This window comes from Chelonoidis abingdonii, chromosome 19 (assembly GCF_003597395.2).
Source record: "Chelonoidis abingdonii isolate Lonesome George chromosome 19, CheloAbing_2.0, whole genome shotgun sequence".
Classification (NCBI taxonomy): domain Eukaryota; kingdom Metazoa; phylum Chordata; order Testudines; family Testudinidae; genus Chelonoidis; species Chelonoidis abingdonii.
In genome coordinates this window covers 7,234,811-7,252,142 of record NC_133787.1, presented here as the reverse complement: position 1 = coordinate 7,252,142, position 17,332 = coordinate 7,234,811, and the positions used below count along the sequence as shown (strand labels likewise).

General features: G+C 45.9%; 1 protein-coding gene across 1 annotated transcript in view; it reads left to right on the top strand.

Annotated features, from left to right (window-relative positions):
• NLRC5 (NLR family CARD domain containing 5) overlaps window positions 1-17,332 on the top strand; it is an 83,052-nt gene that overhangs the window by 49,427 nt on the left and 16,293 nt on the right. The window contains 9 exon segments of the mRNA XM_032774048.2: window positions 4,500-4,589; window positions 5,742-5,807; window positions 8,286-8,369; window positions 8,922-9,005; window positions 10,104-10,190; window positions 13,594-13,674; window positions 14,165-14,236; window positions 14,977-15,060; window positions 16,368-16,439. Of these exon segments, the coding sequence (XP_032629939.1) occupies window positions 4,500-4,589; window positions 5,742-5,807; window positions 8,286-8,369; window positions 8,922-9,005; window positions 10,104-10,190; window positions 13,594-13,674; window positions 14,165-14,236; window positions 14,977-15,060; window positions 16,368-16,439 (720 nt within the window).

Below are 17,332 nucleotides of genomic sequence, written 5' to 3'. Positions count from 1 at the left end.
ACAGGGGTGAAAATCTGTTTGGGGATTGGCCCTGCTTTGAGCAGGGGGTTGGACTAGATGACCTCCTGAGGTTCCTTACAACCTTGATATTCTATGATTAGTTGCCAGTTTTTCAAACGTGGCCTCTGGTTCTGGGTTCTCAGCTTGAGAACTCTTGTGCGTGATGTTCAAAAGTGCCCATAACTGAAATTAATTGGAGAAGGAGGTTCTTAGTACCTCTGAAAGTCAGGCTCAAGGTGTCTCAGAATGAGCACCCAAAAACCAATGACCATCTTTGAAAATGTGGGTATTACCTCTCAGTAGCTGTTTCCCTGCTTGAAAGATAGGGATAATCATTACAGAGGTGTTGAGACTTAATGAATATTTGCAAAGATCTTTACAGTCAATGGCAGGGCAACATAGTTTCATCCATTAATGCGGGTGTTGCCTCTAGACTGCTGTACAAGCAAGCAAATGGGAATCTGTAGCTTTCAGTGCAGAGGCTAAGGCAGTTTCTCAGGATCTGTTTCAAATGCTATTTCTGTCTCACTCTGTCTTCAAACAGGCTAACTGACTGCAGCATCGGTCAGAACGAGGTTGAGGAACTCTGCCGAATCCTTGAACAATATGGCCGTCTTGCAGAACTGGAGTAAGTAGGCTTTGACTTTCCACTGTGGCCTTGAAAGGAAGGTGAACGGAGCCAGTGAGGGAAAGCTGGGTGGATACAGATAGGTGTCTTCATACACATGAGCCCCGGAGGCTCACTCTGTCTGTATATCCAGTGTCTAACAGCATATAAACAAAGAGGGAAGTGAAAAGAACCCATGATACCTACTGCGGGGAGTTGATCTGTTAGAGGAGAGGTGTCTTCCCTGGTAAGAGTCCATTATGTAACAGTCACGGCAGGTCACAACCTAACTGCATGTGTGTGGCTGCCAGCAGAAGCTGGCCATTTGGGTTCTAGATCTGTCGTTGGCGTTGCAGGAAGCAGGTAAGTGTAACAAGCTAGCAAACAGTCATTAGCAAGTGTGGGATGCAATGTCCTCAAAAACGACTCTTCGTGTGAGGATTTATTTTCCAAAGCGACTGCTGGAGTCTGCTGCGTGTGGAAATGTCTGAGTGTGTGCATGAGTTCATTGCTGGTGAAGGGTGCTGGGGCAGCCAGCCAGGAGACAGAACTCCTTGATGTATTCTCAGAACGGAAATAGCACAGGCAGAAGCTGTGCGAGCTTTCCCTGCGCTGCCGCCTCTGTGGCCTAACCCACTCACCTGGTCCCACCTATACTCCCTCCATCTGTGGGGATCTGTGGAGCTGCCTGGTACACAGAGTCCCCAGGAGACAGTTTCATCCCACCAATTGGAACAAGGGGTTTCCACTTTTCTCTGAACTAATGTGCATCACTGTCTTAGAGCCTGACCCACTGCTCATTGACGTCACTGGGCATCCTGCCATTGACTTCACTGGCCTTTGGATCCGGCCCTTACAGCCCGATCCTGTGAGGTGCTCAGCAACCTAAACATCTACCAAAATCAATGGGGCTGAGTTATTGGATCAGACCCCTGTTGGTAAAGGGACTTGAATAGTTTTGCTGTCTCAGGGTTCTCCCTGCGAGATTTATGAGGTAGTTTTCTATGACAGCGTGTGTGTATAAAATCCCTTTGCTTTCCAATGCTCCAGTTGCCCAGAAGAAGTGTAAACAAACTCAGCCTTTATTTGTTCAGCTGCGCATGGCTAGCCAATGGCTACAGTTCTTGGTCCCTTCAGTCGAGAATATACCGTGATATGCACCAAAGAAGGTGCAGTGTGGGACTTAGGATACCTTCTCAGGGCTGGGATGTAGGCAGCCAGACCTAGTGATTAGTGGGGGCTGGGGGAAAGGGCAGCAGGGTTCAGAACCAGAAGGTCAGAAGCCAAGATCATGAACCACAAGTCAGATACCAGGAATCAGGCTGAATGAGGAAACCAGGTGGTCAGGATCAGAGGATGCAAGCAGGTAGCACTGGATGAGGAGCCCAAAGCAGAATGGAGCCCAGTTGTAGGGACAACATCCAATCCTGTTCCTTCTTCTGCCTTACATAGAGGCGGCAACCAATCAGGATCTCTGGTGTTGCCCCAATCAGGCCCAGGGTGGAGTCTCCTATGTGAGCTGGGCCTCAAGGAGTCCCAGTCACCGGTGGGTGGAGGGTTGGAGCATGATGACCCCGAGCCACTCTGCGAGCCCAGGTTTAAAACCCACACTTCATAACACATCTGTGTTCAGTTCCCTGCTCTGCCCCAGACTTCCTGTGTGACCTTGGGCCTCTCTGTGCCTCAGTTCCCCATCTGTACAATGGAGCTAACAGGACTGCCCTGCCTCACAGGGGTGTTGTGTGGAGAGAGATGTTAAAGATTGTGAAGGGCTTTGAGAACTATTGATATAAAGGGCTGTAGAACTAGGTAATATTATTGCTTGTAAATCGACAGCTTGTTTTACGCATTGTAAGAAATACTTTCCACCGTGTGAGCCTTTAGATTAATACACTGAACAAACTCCTTGTGCTTTTGTTGAAGACAATCTGTGCTGTGTAATGTGTCAAGAGGGTACCAGATTATTCTGCTCCATTAGCCAGAGACCTGGGTGACAGGACGGGAACTTCCTAGTAGATAATCTAAGTAATCGATTTTGTGGAACACCCACGTTCAAGGTTCCACCACGTGGTGCTGGGCAGGGCATTGGCCCGCGATGTTTGGCTGTGCAGTACCTGGGAACCTCGGCAAGGGAGGAGCGCTATGGCTTGAATTTCACATGTGAATTTGGTAGGTTGTTTTTCACCTTGTTCTCTTCCCTTGCAGTCTGTCTGGGAATCAGCTCGGCAATGAGGGGCTGAAATGCCTCTTGGATCGCTTGCTCCAAGTGCACGTTTCCCGCTTGCTGAAGTAAGAAAGCGACCTGGGAACCTGGGGACTCGCTCGGAGCACTGGTACCTGCTCTTGAGCTCGTCACCAAAAGCAGCAGAAGACAGGAGGGGCTTAGTGAGAAGACATTCGCCTCTTAAAAAATAACAGCACGTGTAGGACTAGTGGCCACCCTTGTTCTCCTGTCTCATTGGAGAGGCCAAGGATTCAGTGGGCTGTGGGTTTTAGACTGCCCCCAGGGACTGTTCCTGATGGTCCCTCCAGGGCAGGAGCGAGTCATGTAGAATCTGATCAAAAACCCAGTGAAATCAATGAGAGTCTCTCCACTGGCTTCAGTGGGAGTCGGATCAGGCCCTCGGTAGGGCTGTATTGTGAAGCTTTTATTATTAATTATGATTAATAATCATATTATTATGATAGTGCCTCGGGTCAGCCAAGTATGGAGCCCCCTTGTGCTAGGTAGGCACCGTGCAGAGGCAGAGCAGGAGACAGTCCTTGCCCCGAGGAGCTTAAATAGACAAGACAGACAAGGGGAAAGGTGGAACAGCAGCTTGAGCAATGGGATGGCAGCAAATATTAGTCAGCCATATCAGGGTAGATCCACAAGTCTGGGAGGGTTACTTGGAAGGGGATATGTGAAATAGACAGAAAAGGGAAGGGAATCAGGAGAGAGAGCGAGCAGAAGAAGGCAGGAGAAAAGAGGGCAAGAGGGACAAGTGTGCAGTGAAAGTGATGGGAAGAGACACTGAGAGGAGGGAAGGGGAAAGGTTGGAGCAAACAGCCAATCTGCACAGGGCAGAGAGAGGCCACAAAACAGGAGGAAGTTCGGTGAATGTCCAGAGATCGCAGCTTTGACTGCACCTGCCCCTGCGGGCTGGAGTCTCTGCCTGGCACTTGAGCTGTGTCTGTTCCGCAGATAAATAGAGAGCTCCAGTCTCCACCAGTTCATTCAGTAGATTTCTGCAGTGGGGCGAGTCTCTCAGCAAGAGCTGATATTTTAGCGACACTTCCCAGCAGGAAGTTCCATCTCCTAACATGGCTTGGGATGGTGGGGATGCTGCTCGACACGTGAATGCATGGGAAAGGCATGAGACTGTCACTGAAGTGCAGTTATGCCAGTGCCGTGAAGGAGGGACTTTGCCATAATATCTTAAGCATAATCGGCGGTACACACAAGCATTAGAGGGGATACAGACCCTTCAGTCTCTCAGAGATTTGAAAACTCTGAGTGTCTCTTTGCAAATATTCATTCTCCTCAAATGTCAGCACAAGACTTTTCGGGTGTGTCTACACAGCAAAGAAAAATCCCTGCCGGTCCATGCCAGTTGACTTGGGCTGCATAGACTTCCCGGCTTGGGCTAGAGGCTGGGATCTAGGACCCTGCGAAGTGGGAGGCTCCCAGAGCTTGGGCTCCAGCCCGAGCCTGGAAGTCTACAGAGCAATGAAACAGCCCCGCAGCCCAAATCCCCACAAACCCAAGTTGGCTGGCACAGGGCAGCCATGAGTAGCTGGTTGTTGTATAACCGTGGTCTTACGCTGACCGCACCAAATTGCATCAAAATGTAACAGTAGCTGTAACTGAGATTTCTAATACTATATGAATCATCATGTTCTATTGTTGTAGCCTCAGCCATAACAAAATATCTCAGGATGGAGTTCTGCATCTAATTAACACCCTCTCCACATGCAGAAATGTAACAGAAGTTCAAGTCAGGTATGATTTCTTGTCATTAATTCTTTTCTCTCACTTAATTATCCTAAAGTTTATATATTGACTGTAAGGGTCAAATTATCAGCCAACTTAACTTTTTGTGTGCACGCACCCATTCCTACAAAATGTAAATTTGTGCATGTAAATGAATATTTGGATATGCAAATGAGGAAGTTAGCTATGCCATTACCTTATTGTCGGTGCAGGTCCTTTTTTTATATATGCAAATATGGGCATTGTGTGTGCAAGTATAGATGCATGCAGGCCCTTTCTGAGGTCCAGAGAGGCCTGGACCACTTCCAGCTGGGCCTCTTTCAACACGCCCTTGATCCAGCACCAGCCACTAGTAGTGGTTTGGTTATATAATCCACTGATCTGAGAGGACGTGGTCTCATCTTGTGCCATCAGAGCCGATACATTTTAATTAATATTTATGAACATTTCTAACTCTTTAATATGACAAAATCGATATCAGTTAATAAAAAAAAGTCTGTTACCAAATCACATCTCTTATTTGCTTAAATTTGCAGCTGTAAGCTGAGAGAGTGTGTCACATTTTGGTCCGATAGGGATGTGCATTAAAACAAGTCGTGAAATTTATCAAATGCCAAAAAATTAACATGTCTAAATTTGAGGCCCCCTTTGAGCTTGAGACCCAGGCCAAATGGTCCTCCCAGCCTTCTCACATTGGCCCTGGATGCATGTACATTTTCTGATGGGCACCAGCCTGCCTCCTTTCTCTGAAAATTCAGCTCCGAATTTTCAGAAGACCTACATTTTAGAACTCTCTAAATTCTGTGTGACATTGCCAAAAATAATCCTTGATTTACTGAATTTGGGTTCTTTGTTTAATCTCTTTCATGCCTGACAAAATTATAGTCCATGGGCAATACCAATTCTGCTCAATGTTAAAATCTGCTAAGCAGGTGCTTGCTTTATTGTTTAGTTGCTGTTTAGTTTTCATTTTAGAGGCTTTGAACCCAGTGAGTCCCTAGGACAGTTGCATGCAAACACATGCTAAATGCAAACACATCAGGTACACAATTGCAGGCATATTTTGCACAGGCAGTTGTGCACCTAAACTAAAAGTCTGGCCCCTTAAAGATGTGTCCAAAGCGCAGTGTATCCTAAACTCATGTGGTCTTGTCTTTGCAGTTTGTGCTCCAAGGCAACATCACTCATCAAGTTCACAAGAGAAGATGAACCAAGGAAGATTTTGAGGTAATTGTATGAGTATTTTGTGTGCGTTTCAGTCTCCTTTAAAAAACTAGTGTCTTCCCCTCTTTAGAGAGAAGAATGAAAAACATCTGTCTACCTTCTAGATCCTAAGGAATTGCATAATATATCTGTAGCAAGTGGCATATTCATCAATTTCAAGGCTAGAAGGTCATCTAGTCTGACTTCCTGTATAAAACAAGCCATGGAACTTCCCCCAAATAATTCGTAGAGCAGAGCTTTTAGAAGAATCACAAAGGTTGGAAGGGACCTCAGGAGATCATCTAGTCCAGCCCCCTGCTCAAAGCATGACCAATCCCCAAATGGCCCTCTAAAGGATTGAGCTCACAATCTTGTGTTTAACAGGTCAATGCTCAAACCACTGAGCTATTCCTCCCACCCTAAGAACATCCAATCTAGTTTGAACAATTATCAGTGATGGAGAATCCACCATGACCCTTGGAAAATTAAAAAATCATTAAAAATTTATGCCTTATTTCCAGCCTGAATTTGTCTAGGTTCAACTTCCAGCCATTGGATCATGCTACACCTTTCTCTGTTACACTGAAGAGCCCATTTTTAAACATTTGTTCCCCATGTAGATACTTACAGACTGTAATCAAGTCACCCCTTAACCTTCTCTTTGATAAGCTAAATAGATTGAGCTCCTGGGGTCTATCAATATACGGCATGTTTTCTAATCCTTCAATCATTCTCATGGCTCTTCTCTGAGCCCTCTCCGATTTATGAACATCCTTCTTGAACTGTGGACCCCAGAACTGGACACCGTATTCCTGCAGTGGTCACACCGGTGCCAAATAAACTCTCTACTCCTACTTGAAAAAGCAGCAGAGAGTCCTGTGGCACTATATAGACTAACAGACATATTGGAGCATGAGCTTTCGTGGGTGAATACCCTCTTCGTCGGATGCATATAGTGGAAATTTCCAGGGGCAGGTATATATATGCAGGCAAGAAGCAGGCTAGAGATAACGAGGTTAGTTCAACCAGGGAGGATGAGGTCCTCTTTAGCAGTTGAGGTGTGAGCATGTTATCTCTAGCCTGCTTCTTGCTTGCATATATATAACTGCCCCTGGAAATTTCCACTACAGGCATCCAACGAAGTGGGTATTCACCCACGAAAGCTCATGCTCCAAAACGTCTGTTAGTCTATAAGGTGCCACAGGACTCTGCTGCTTTTACAGATCCACACTAACAGGCTACCCCTCTGATACTTTACTCCTATTTGAGATTCCCTTGTTTATGCATCCCAGGATCGCATTAGTTCTTTGGCCACATCATCACACTGGGAGCTCATGTTCAGCTAATTAGTCACCAGGATGCCCAAACTTCTTCAGTCACTGCTTCCCAAAATGGAGTCCCCCTTCCTGTAAGTGTTGCCTAGGTTTTCTCCCTAGATGTATACATTTACAGTTAGCCATTTTAAGATGCAGATTGTTTGCGCACAGTTTACCAAGTGACCCAAATCTCTCTGAATCAGTGACCTGTCCTCTTTGTTTACCACTCTCTCAATTTTTATGGCATCTGCAAACTTTATCAGTGATGATTTTATGTTTTCTTCTAAGTCATTGATAGAAATGTTAAATAGTGTAGGATCAAGAACCAATACCTGCAGGACCCCACTGGAAACACACTGACTCAGTGACGATTCCCCATTTACAGTGGCATTTTGAGAACTATCAGTTAGCCAGTTTTTAATCCATTTAATGTATGCCATGTTCATTTTGTACTGTTCGGGTTTTTTATCAAAATGTCATACAGTACCAATTCAAACACCTTACAGAAGTCTATATTATGTCAACACTATTACGTTTATCAGCCAAACTTGTAATTTCATCAAAAAAAGATATCAAGTTAGTTTGACAGGATCTATTTTTTCCATAAACCCATGTTGATTTGCATTAATTCCATTTCCCTCCTTTAATTCTTTATTAATCGAGTCCCATATCAGCTGCTCCATTATCTTGCCTGGGATTGATGTCAGGCCTGTAATTACCCAGGTCATCCCATTTATCCTTTTAAAAAATTGGTCCATTAGGTATTTCGTCTTGGTTTCCTTGCAGTAATAATCCCTTCATCTGAGAGAGAGAAAATCTACACGCACTCGCTGTGTAGCTCTGATATCTTGTAATGCTTTATCCTACCAGTCTCTGCTAAATGTCCCTGGATCCCTTGTTCATCTCTTAACTCTTAATCATCAGTAGTTATCCATCCCTGTGCTTCGGTTACAGAAGAGTATTTTGTGGAAGGTAGAGTGAAAGAACCCTCATAACAGGCCGCATCATAGCATATCACCGAAGAAACTTAAGATTTTACCAAAAATCTTTTTCGCAGCATTTTAGTACTTAGATATTGCCTGTCCCTCCTCTTTTCTCAAAAGATGCGGCGATGCCTGCGATTTCTGGATCAAAGGGATTAATGACTGAGAAGGAACTGATACAATTTTCTCCCCCGTTCTTTCAGACTAACGGAGTGCAACTTTCAACCAGAACACCTGCCAAAGCTGTTCTCTCTACTGCAAAAGTGCACCAACCTGACGGAATACATGTGAGTTAGATACTGCTGAGAATCTAGCATAGACTGAACTTCGCTTAACAATATTTTGTTAAAACAATGAGGAGTCGTTGTGGCACCTTAGAGACTAACACATTTATTTGGAGCTAAGCTTTCATGGGCTAGAACCCTCTTCATCAGATGCATGGGGTGGAAAATACAGGAGCAGGTATAAATACATGAAAAGATGGGAGTTGCCTTACCAAGTGGTGAGGTCAGTGTAACAAGACAATTCAATTAAGAGCAGGATACCAAGGGAGGAAAAATCACTTTTGTATTGGTAATGAGTGGCCCACTTCAAATAGTTGACAAGAAGGTGTGAGTAACAGTAGGGGGAAATTAGTATGGGGAAAATTAGGTTTAGGTTTTGTAATGACCCAACCACTCCAAGTTTTTATTCAGGCCTGATTTGATGGTGTCCAGTTTACAAATTAATTCCAGTTTTGCAGTTTCACATTGGAGCCTGTTTTTCAAGTTTTTTTTTTTTGTTGAAGAATTGCCACTTTTAGGTCTGAAATCTTTCTTCACAATGATCTATGATTCTAGATCAACAAACAACAAAATGACAACCAGGGCGGTGGAAGATCTATTGCAGGCAGTGAGGAAAAGTCTGGGAACGCTGAGAATAAGGTACAGAATGGTTCTAGTGCTCTGTGAGTCAGACCCACTTTGGTTCTGATAAGCTAGGATCCAGTTCTGCTGAAAATAACATCTAGGTATGGAAGGCAGAGAGGCTGGGATTTAGTTGCTATCTGAGTCAGCAGTGATTGAACATTTGTGTGCACATGGAAGATATCGTGAAATAAGCGAGGCTGTGAATTTAAAGCACAGTAGTTGTTCTACTGTGGAATAGTTATTCTGGGCTATTTCCCTCTGTAGACAAACCCTTCGTGTCCAGCATGGCACAAGGGGGCGCTGTACCATTATTTTTAGATACATGTAAAACCGTAACCGTAATCACTTGTGATCATTAAAGAAGCCCTGGTACTTTTCGTAAGAGCACGGATGCTAACCCCCAGTGTCTGGGCAAAGATTCCTACAGGATAATTACACTGTGTCTGGCCAAACCATCCCTAACACAGTGTTGTTGTAGCCGTATTGGTCCCAGAATATCAGAGGGACAAGTTGGGGGAGCTGATATCTTTTATTGGACCAGCTTCTGTTGGTGAAAGAGACAAGCTTTGGAGTTTACACAGAGCTCTTCTTCAGGGCTGGGAATGGTACTCAGGGTGTCACAGCTCAACTTAAGGTGGAACAGATTGCTTAGCATAAATAACTAACGCATCTCTCAAGAGACCATTCAGGGTGAAGTGACCTGTTAAAACACCTCTCCAGTCATAGCGGGAAAGGAGAAGAGAACTGTCCCTGCAACATTTCATTTGAATAATTCATTCTTTACTTCCTGTCCCAAACTCTTTTGCGTGGTTACTGTTGCCATCTTCTACCCTGTGGTGGCGAGTAAGGACTTGCGCCATATCCTGTCTTCTCATTACAGCTGGTGGGAAAACCTGAGAAATATTGGGGGCAAAAAGAGAAAAAAATGAGGTTCTCATCCCCTTGTTTCCAGTTTGTACTGTGTTTCCTCCCCTGAGGTAGCCCCTCTGTGTACGGTGAGCTGAGAACCAAGGGCTGTACAGACACACATGGGGATGTAGCATCAAGATGGGAGTAGTTTAGATAAAAGATGCTTATGAAATAAAGCAAAGCTGCCTGTGTTTTGCGTTGCAGCATTGAAGAGCAATGGGTGCGGAATGAAAGTGTCACTAGCCTTCTGCAGATGGCTGTCCACCCCCATGGGAATGTTACAGAGATCACGTAAGTGGAGCCTGGACAGCTGCTTGTCACAGATTCAGGGCCTGTAATCCCCCCTTAACAGTCCAGGAAAGACACCTGCTCTCCAGGCTTCTGACTTCCTAGCTGTCACCTCTTTTGGGTGCAGACATCTCTCCCTTCTACCCAGGCTATTTCCAGGCTGTCCAGATCCCTGGTTATACTGTGAATTCACCAGCAGAGTCAGGCCGCCTGAGCAGGCCTGCTTGCTTTCTCTTCGGAAACGAATAACAGCAGTGTAACGGCCTTCAGTTAAGCTACAGCTCTTCTTATGCAAGTTAATGTATTTGTATGATAAAAGCATGTCCAAGAGAACTTATCGAAACAATAAAAGAACCTGCATGCCTGCTAATAAGCTTAACAGAGACCACCCCAGCTCCAGCATGGGCTCTGGCAGATGATTAGTCCTTCAAACCCCACCTGGATGTCTCTTCCAGGGTCATAAATTCATAACAGCCTTAGCTCATAACAGCCTAGGACATTCAGGACAAGTTTAGTCCATCCAGGGGTCTCTGAAGTTCCTAACATTTCCATTAGGGTATGTCTACACTACGGGATTATTCTGATTTTACATAAACCGGTTTTGTAAAACAGATTGTATAAAGTCGAGTGCATGCAGCCACACTAAGCACATTAATTCGGCTGTGTGCATCCATGATCCGAGGCTAGCGTCGATTTCTGGAGCGTTGCACTGTGGGTAGCTATCCCGTAGCTATCCCATAGTTCCCGCAGTCTCCCCTGCCCATTGGAATTCTGGGTTGAGATCCCAATGCAAAAACAGTGTCGCGGGTGATTCTGGGTAAATGTCATCACTCATTCCTTCCTCCGTGAAAGCAACGGATAAACCCACCGACAATCATTTCAATACCTTTTTTCCCTGGATTGCCTGCAGACGCCATAGTATGGCAACAAGGAGCCTGTTTGCCTTTTGTCAGTGTCACACGTAGTACTGGATGCCGCTAACAGAGGCGGTAGTGCAGCGCTACACAGCAGCATTCATTTGTCTTTGCAAGATAGCAGAAAGTTATACATTCTGTGCCGTCTGCTGTGCATTGTAAATTGGCGATGAGATGACAATTATCAGTTGTTCTGTACCATCTGCTGCTGTCATGGGTGCCCTGGCTGAGGTCGGCCGGGCGCAAAGACAAAAAGTAATGAGTCCCCGGGTCATTCCTCCTTTAGTTGTATCTAAAAATAGAGTCAGTCCTGCCTAGAATATGGGCAAGTGTGCTAGAGACCAGTTACCAGAGAGCACAGCCGCTCCATGTAGATCCTGCAGAATGATGAGCTGCATGCCATTCTAGGGGTGCCCCTGCCAACACCCACGCGTTGCTTCCCTGCTCCCCAACCCTCCTGGGCTACTGTTGCACTGTCCCCCCGCATTTGTGTGATGAAGTAAATAAGAATGCAGGAATAAGAAACACTGACTTGTTAGTGAGATAAAATGAGGGGGCAGCCTCCAGCTGCTATGATAGTCCAAGTAGGACATTAAATGGTGCGGGGGAGAGGAGCCCAGCACCCACTGCTATGATAGTCCAGGCAGTAAGAATCTTTTCTTTAGACATGAAAAGGTGGGGGACTGATGGAGCTCAGCCCCCAGTTGCTATGATGAAGAGACAGTTACCAGCCGTTCTGTACCATCTACCGGGAATGACCGAGAATCATTCCTATTTTTACCCAGGTGCCCTGGCCGACCTCACCTGAGCCAGCAGGAGCACTCACGGATGATAAGGACGGTTTCAGTCCTTTGTACGGTACATCTGCCACCGGGGAAGGGAGGGGAGAGGACTGCTGTTCACTGCCGCTGCACCCTGTCTACCAGCAGCATGCAGTAGACATAGGGACACATAAAAAAAGTCAAACGATTTTTTCCCTTGTCTTTCACGGGGGGGGGGGAGAAGGGGTAAATTGACGAGATAGACCCTGAACACCCCAGACAATGTGTTTGACCTACAGGCATTGGGAGCTCACCAAGAATGCAAATGATTTTCGGAGACTGCGGGGACTGTGGGATAGCTGGAGTCCTCAGTACCCCCTCCCTCCCTCCATGAGCGTTCATTTCATTCTTGGCTTTTCGTTATGCTTGTCACGCAGCACTGTGCTGTGGACTCTGTATCATAGCCTGGACATTTTTTTGAATCTTGGCATTTTGTCTTCTGTAACGGAGCTCTGATAGAAACGATTTGTTCCCCATACAGCCAGTGTCTCCGTACAGTCCATGCTGGAGCTCTTTTTGGATTTGGGACTGCATCGCCACCCGTGCTGAACGAGCTCCACGCTGGGCAAACAGGAAATGAAATTCAAAAGTTGCGGGGCTTTCCCTGTCTACCTGGCCACTGCATCCGAGTTCAGATTGCTGTCTAGAGCGTCACATATGCACTGTGGACACTGAGGCCAATTACCGTTGATTTGCAGCCACACTAACCCTAATCCATTATGGTAATACCGATTTCAGCGCTACTCCTCTTGTTGGGGAGGAATACAGAAACCGGTTTAAAGAGCCCTTTATATCGATATACAGGGATTGTTGTGTGGACGGGTGCAGCATTAAATCGGTTTAACGCTGCTAAAATTGGTTTAAACGCGTAGTGTAGACCAGGCCTTAGTCACATCTCTAGAAAAGTTGCGTACAAGCCTACAGGAACACACAAACAATTGCATTTTTATACAATGGACCGCACAAACTCAATTCAGTAAGGTTTAACTGAATTCCATAAGGTGTCTCTGGGATCTTTCAGGAAATTGCCATCTGTCACACTGCTGTTTTCAATTCCTTTTCTAAAAATAAAAGCCTATGTTTGGAAACCAGCCTTGGACAAACGCTGTCAAGTCCTTAGGCGTAGATGGTTTCCATTCATTCAACAAGTAAACTCTGATTGCCTGCACTCTTCTGCTTTGTCCAGAGGTGAAAGTAATACTAAATTCTTACTGGTAAGGGGGCCTGGCTCTGGGCCCCTGGAAGGGGTGGGGCCTCAGGTGGAAGGGGCGGGGCTGGGGATCAGCCTTGCCTGTGCTGCCCGGGGCTCCAGCGGTGATTTAAAAGGGCCCAGGGCTCTGGCTGCCGCCACAGTAACAGCAGCTGGGAGGCCTGGGCCCTTTTTAAATCACTGGCCCCGGGGTAGCTGCCCCTTTTGCCCCCTTCCATCGGCGGCCTGGGAGGGGCAAAAGGGGCAATGATGTTAAAGCACTGCCGCAACAGCGCTTTAACATCAGCTGCATATGGGCCAGTATCGGCTTTTTACCAGTATGCCGTACCAGCCCACATTCACCTCAGCTCTGTCCCATCTTGTGGAAAGTAACCTTTGCTATAGGGCATTTCGAACAGTTTGTTTCGTGCATCCATCAAGGTCTGGGCCTGTGGTGTATTGTCATCTCCATCTTTTCCTAGGATATCGAAAGACAAATGTCTCCTTCGAGTGGGCGTGGGGTTCCCCCGTCGAATGTAGAAGATGGAATCTGTGGTTAGCAGGTGAGGAGGTGCATCTGGTTGTGCTTTCCATTGCAAGTTGCTCCCTGTGACTGACCATCCAATAAAAGAACTCACTAGCATTCCCATTGTACCCTGAATAAGTAGAAGCCTTGAATACATTAAGACTCAGGCCAGCTTGACACTTTCTTTTGCAAGGGTGTGCATGGAAGGGATAATGCAAGGAACTTTCATGCTCTGGCCAGGGAAGTCAGCCCTTGTGCCTGGGAAAATGAAGGGACTTCTAGCTATGGGAACCCAGAGGTGGGGAAGGGCCATGTCCCCGCCCCGACTCTACACCAGACTTTGGAGTGGGCAAGGCACATTAAGGAGGAGCTTGGGTTTGTGCAGCTCCTGTCTGCTCCCAAGCCCAGCCATATAGCATGGAAAGGCCATTCGGATGCTGCAGGCTGCAAGGGCCTTTGTACGTATGAGCTGGGTTAATTGTCATTGACATTAATTGGTCATGTTTGTGCATGTGTGCACCCTGCAGGTTGAATCAGTACAGACTGGAAGCGAAGCACATTCACTTTCTCCAGAAATGCACGCAGCTTCAGGAACTGAGGTGAGCTCTCAAAGCGGTGTAGCAATTTGTCTGAAACTGGGACTGGGGAATTGGCAAATCATGTAGAGAAGCAATGGTAGTCAATAGTCAGTTCTCCCCTGACATATGCTCCCTGTCCAACCTCACTGAAGCCAACGGGAGCTCCAGGGGGTGAACTTCAGGGTAGAATTTAGCCCTAAGTGACCCCAGCGAAGGAGGTGACAGACAGGCCTTCTGTTGTAACTGCCAGTCGTTTCCTAGTTGGCTCTTTGGGCGAGGAGTTGCTCTTTAGTGGTTGGGGCTTGAAATATCTTGACTGAGCTGACTTGTGCAAGAAAACCTGGGCTGGCCAAACCTAGAGAGACTTAGGTTATAGCTGTGCTATTTGATGAACCCAAGCGCCTCCCTCTGTCTGTGTTACGCCGGAGGCCAGACTAGATGATCCGATGGTGCCCTCTGGCTTTAAAAGTCCATGAACTATGAAAGCTTGGAGAACAGAGCCTGGGAATGCAGGGATCATTTGGCCTGGGATCACAATGCGATTATGTTGCTATAACAACAAGGGGGCAAACGTGGCTTATTCCGTATACCTTGAAGTACTTCTTAACGGACTGTTGACCTGGATGTGGGTCAGAATCTAGGCTGCCCTTGATTGGTTAACTCAGGCAGAGCAATGGCAAGCGTCACGCCATGCTAAGGCAGTGGTGGGCTGTTCAGAGGTTTGTGTGTCACTGAGAGGATATGCTTTTTCATCTTTGCAGCTGGTCTCATGTTGATCTCAACAATGCTGAAGAGGCGATGCTAGCCAGCATGCTTCTGACTCTTCCAGCGCTGAGGAAGTTTGAGTATGTAATAATCTAAAAAGCTTATTACTGTTGATTGATTGTTCATCTGGATACCTTTCTGCTTCATGAACTATGGCTCATTCCAAACAGATACCCTTACTGCCCTCACTCACCCTTTCCACAGCCCACTACCCCCATGAAACTCTCTCTCCTTCCTATGCAATCTGTGTCGCTGGCTAAATCCAAACCTGTATTTTCATGATTTCTCTAAGCTTTGGGTTCTTGGGAGCAGCCTGGATCAAAGCTCTTTTCTGAAGTGCAGAAGAGTTCAGACCTGAATCAGCATCACAACTCCATAACTGGCCCGTGACTTTGTAACGGACCAAACCGCAGCCCCACTGGGTGGGAAAATTGGAATTTGGACGTGAACGTTGCAACTTTTGCATGTTAACATGGCATATGTTCTAGAATGTTCTTCTATGAATTGTTGGAAAGGGACACTTGAGCGTTTAGCCAGGGTGCAAGACTTCAGAGAAATTATCACTTCCTGCCCCCTTTCTTTAAGTAAAAACATAGAAAGACAGAGGGCCTGATTCTTGGGTACACTGTGGCCATCTTATCCTCCTCCAGTCATGTAAAGGAGGATTAAGGGTGTAAATATAATCTATTCTCACTTTAAGGCCCTTGATACTCCCAGAGTGGTGTCAAGTGGCTGTGGCTAAATGAGCATCAGACCCATAGACTGTATCTTTGCACAATATAGTCTTTTGGGACTTATTCTCTCTGGCTGTTGGCAGAACCTGCAGAGAGTCTGAATCAGTACAGATCAGCACCCAACATTTTGGACTCTCCAGTTCTCTTGGGTCTGTAAAATGGAGCTGGAAATCACAAAAACATACTCTCGTGTGTTTTGGCTCCTCATGTGCCAGAAGCTTAGCCCTGAGGGGTCCTTACTTTTAGGCAGACCCCTAATTCTGAAAAGATTCAAGATTACCAGGGGGAGAAACGAGTGCAGAGCTGCCATGTTTGGGTATAAGTCCAAGATCCCATGTCCACGTATGGTTTCTAAAGACCCTTTGGCATTTTTTGCAAAAGTATGAGTACCAGCCCTGGGACACTGGCCGTTTACTAATTTACATTCTGGTGATCTGATTTCCCCTCCATGGTTCTATTTGGAAATACCAGGCTCTAAGCATTTTAGTATGTGGGTACCAATTGGTGTTAACACTTCCCGGCTGGGTTTTATGCCAATAAAAAGCTTCTGCATTCCACCCCAGAAGCAGCTGCACATCAGTGGTGAGGGAAGTGTCTTGTTGGACTGCCTGAATGTAAGTCATTCTCATTCGATGCTGTTACTGGTTTTTCAGGCTGACTTCCAGCAGTGTTACGCCAAGCCTAATTGCAGGGTTGCAGCAATGCCATGCTATTGAAGAACTTAAGTAAGTTTATTGTCCTGGTGCTATGTAGACCCTGTTAGGCCAGTCTATATTTTATGATTAAACTGCAGTTACTTACAAACTGTGTGTCATGGATGAGTGTAACCACACAGATGGCTGGTAGACATCAGCTGGGGGAGAAGTATGAGTTCCTTAGTATTTGCAACTAAGGATGGGCAGACCAGGATTAGTAATGTGTGATTAGGGCAGGGAGAGCAGGGTTCTGTGTACAAGCCAAGGGCTTTGGCATCCTCAGTACCTCTGCAGTATGTGTGCACACCCATGTCCCACTGCAGAAAGGCAGTGATTTCAGGAACCACATTGCAGTGTTAGAAGATACACCACATCCAGGAAGGTAGCACCTTTAGTGGCAGCAGATGGCATTTACAGAAGCACTTCTCGTTGCTTTACAACCACCCACGGTAGACTTCCGACTTCTCCTGTTTTGGAGTGCCAGCCATAGGAAGGCACCCAGGCCACGAGCTAGCACTAGACCAAGACACAATCGTGCTGAGAAATGCCAAGAGAAGAACTGAGTTTTTGGTTCTGTGACCTGAGCTGAAAAAATCCAGAAAAAAATTGTTTCTGGTCAAACAAAACATCTTTGACTGAAACTAATTAGTCAGGTTTTTTGGGAGGTGGATGGGGTGTTTTTATCCTTTTTTGGTTTTGTTTTTTTAAATTTCTAAATGAAACATCGTTTTGAAACGAAAAGTCAGACTGTTTCCTTTTGACAAAGTAGAAATGAAAAGTTCTGATTGTTTCTAGCTAAAACTCTATGCTGAATTTGACCCAAATTCATAAATAGTTCAGTTGATCCAAAACTACATTTTTTGAGGAATAAAATATTGCAAAGAATTTTACTCAGCTCTAGTCATGAGTGTTGCAACCTAAAG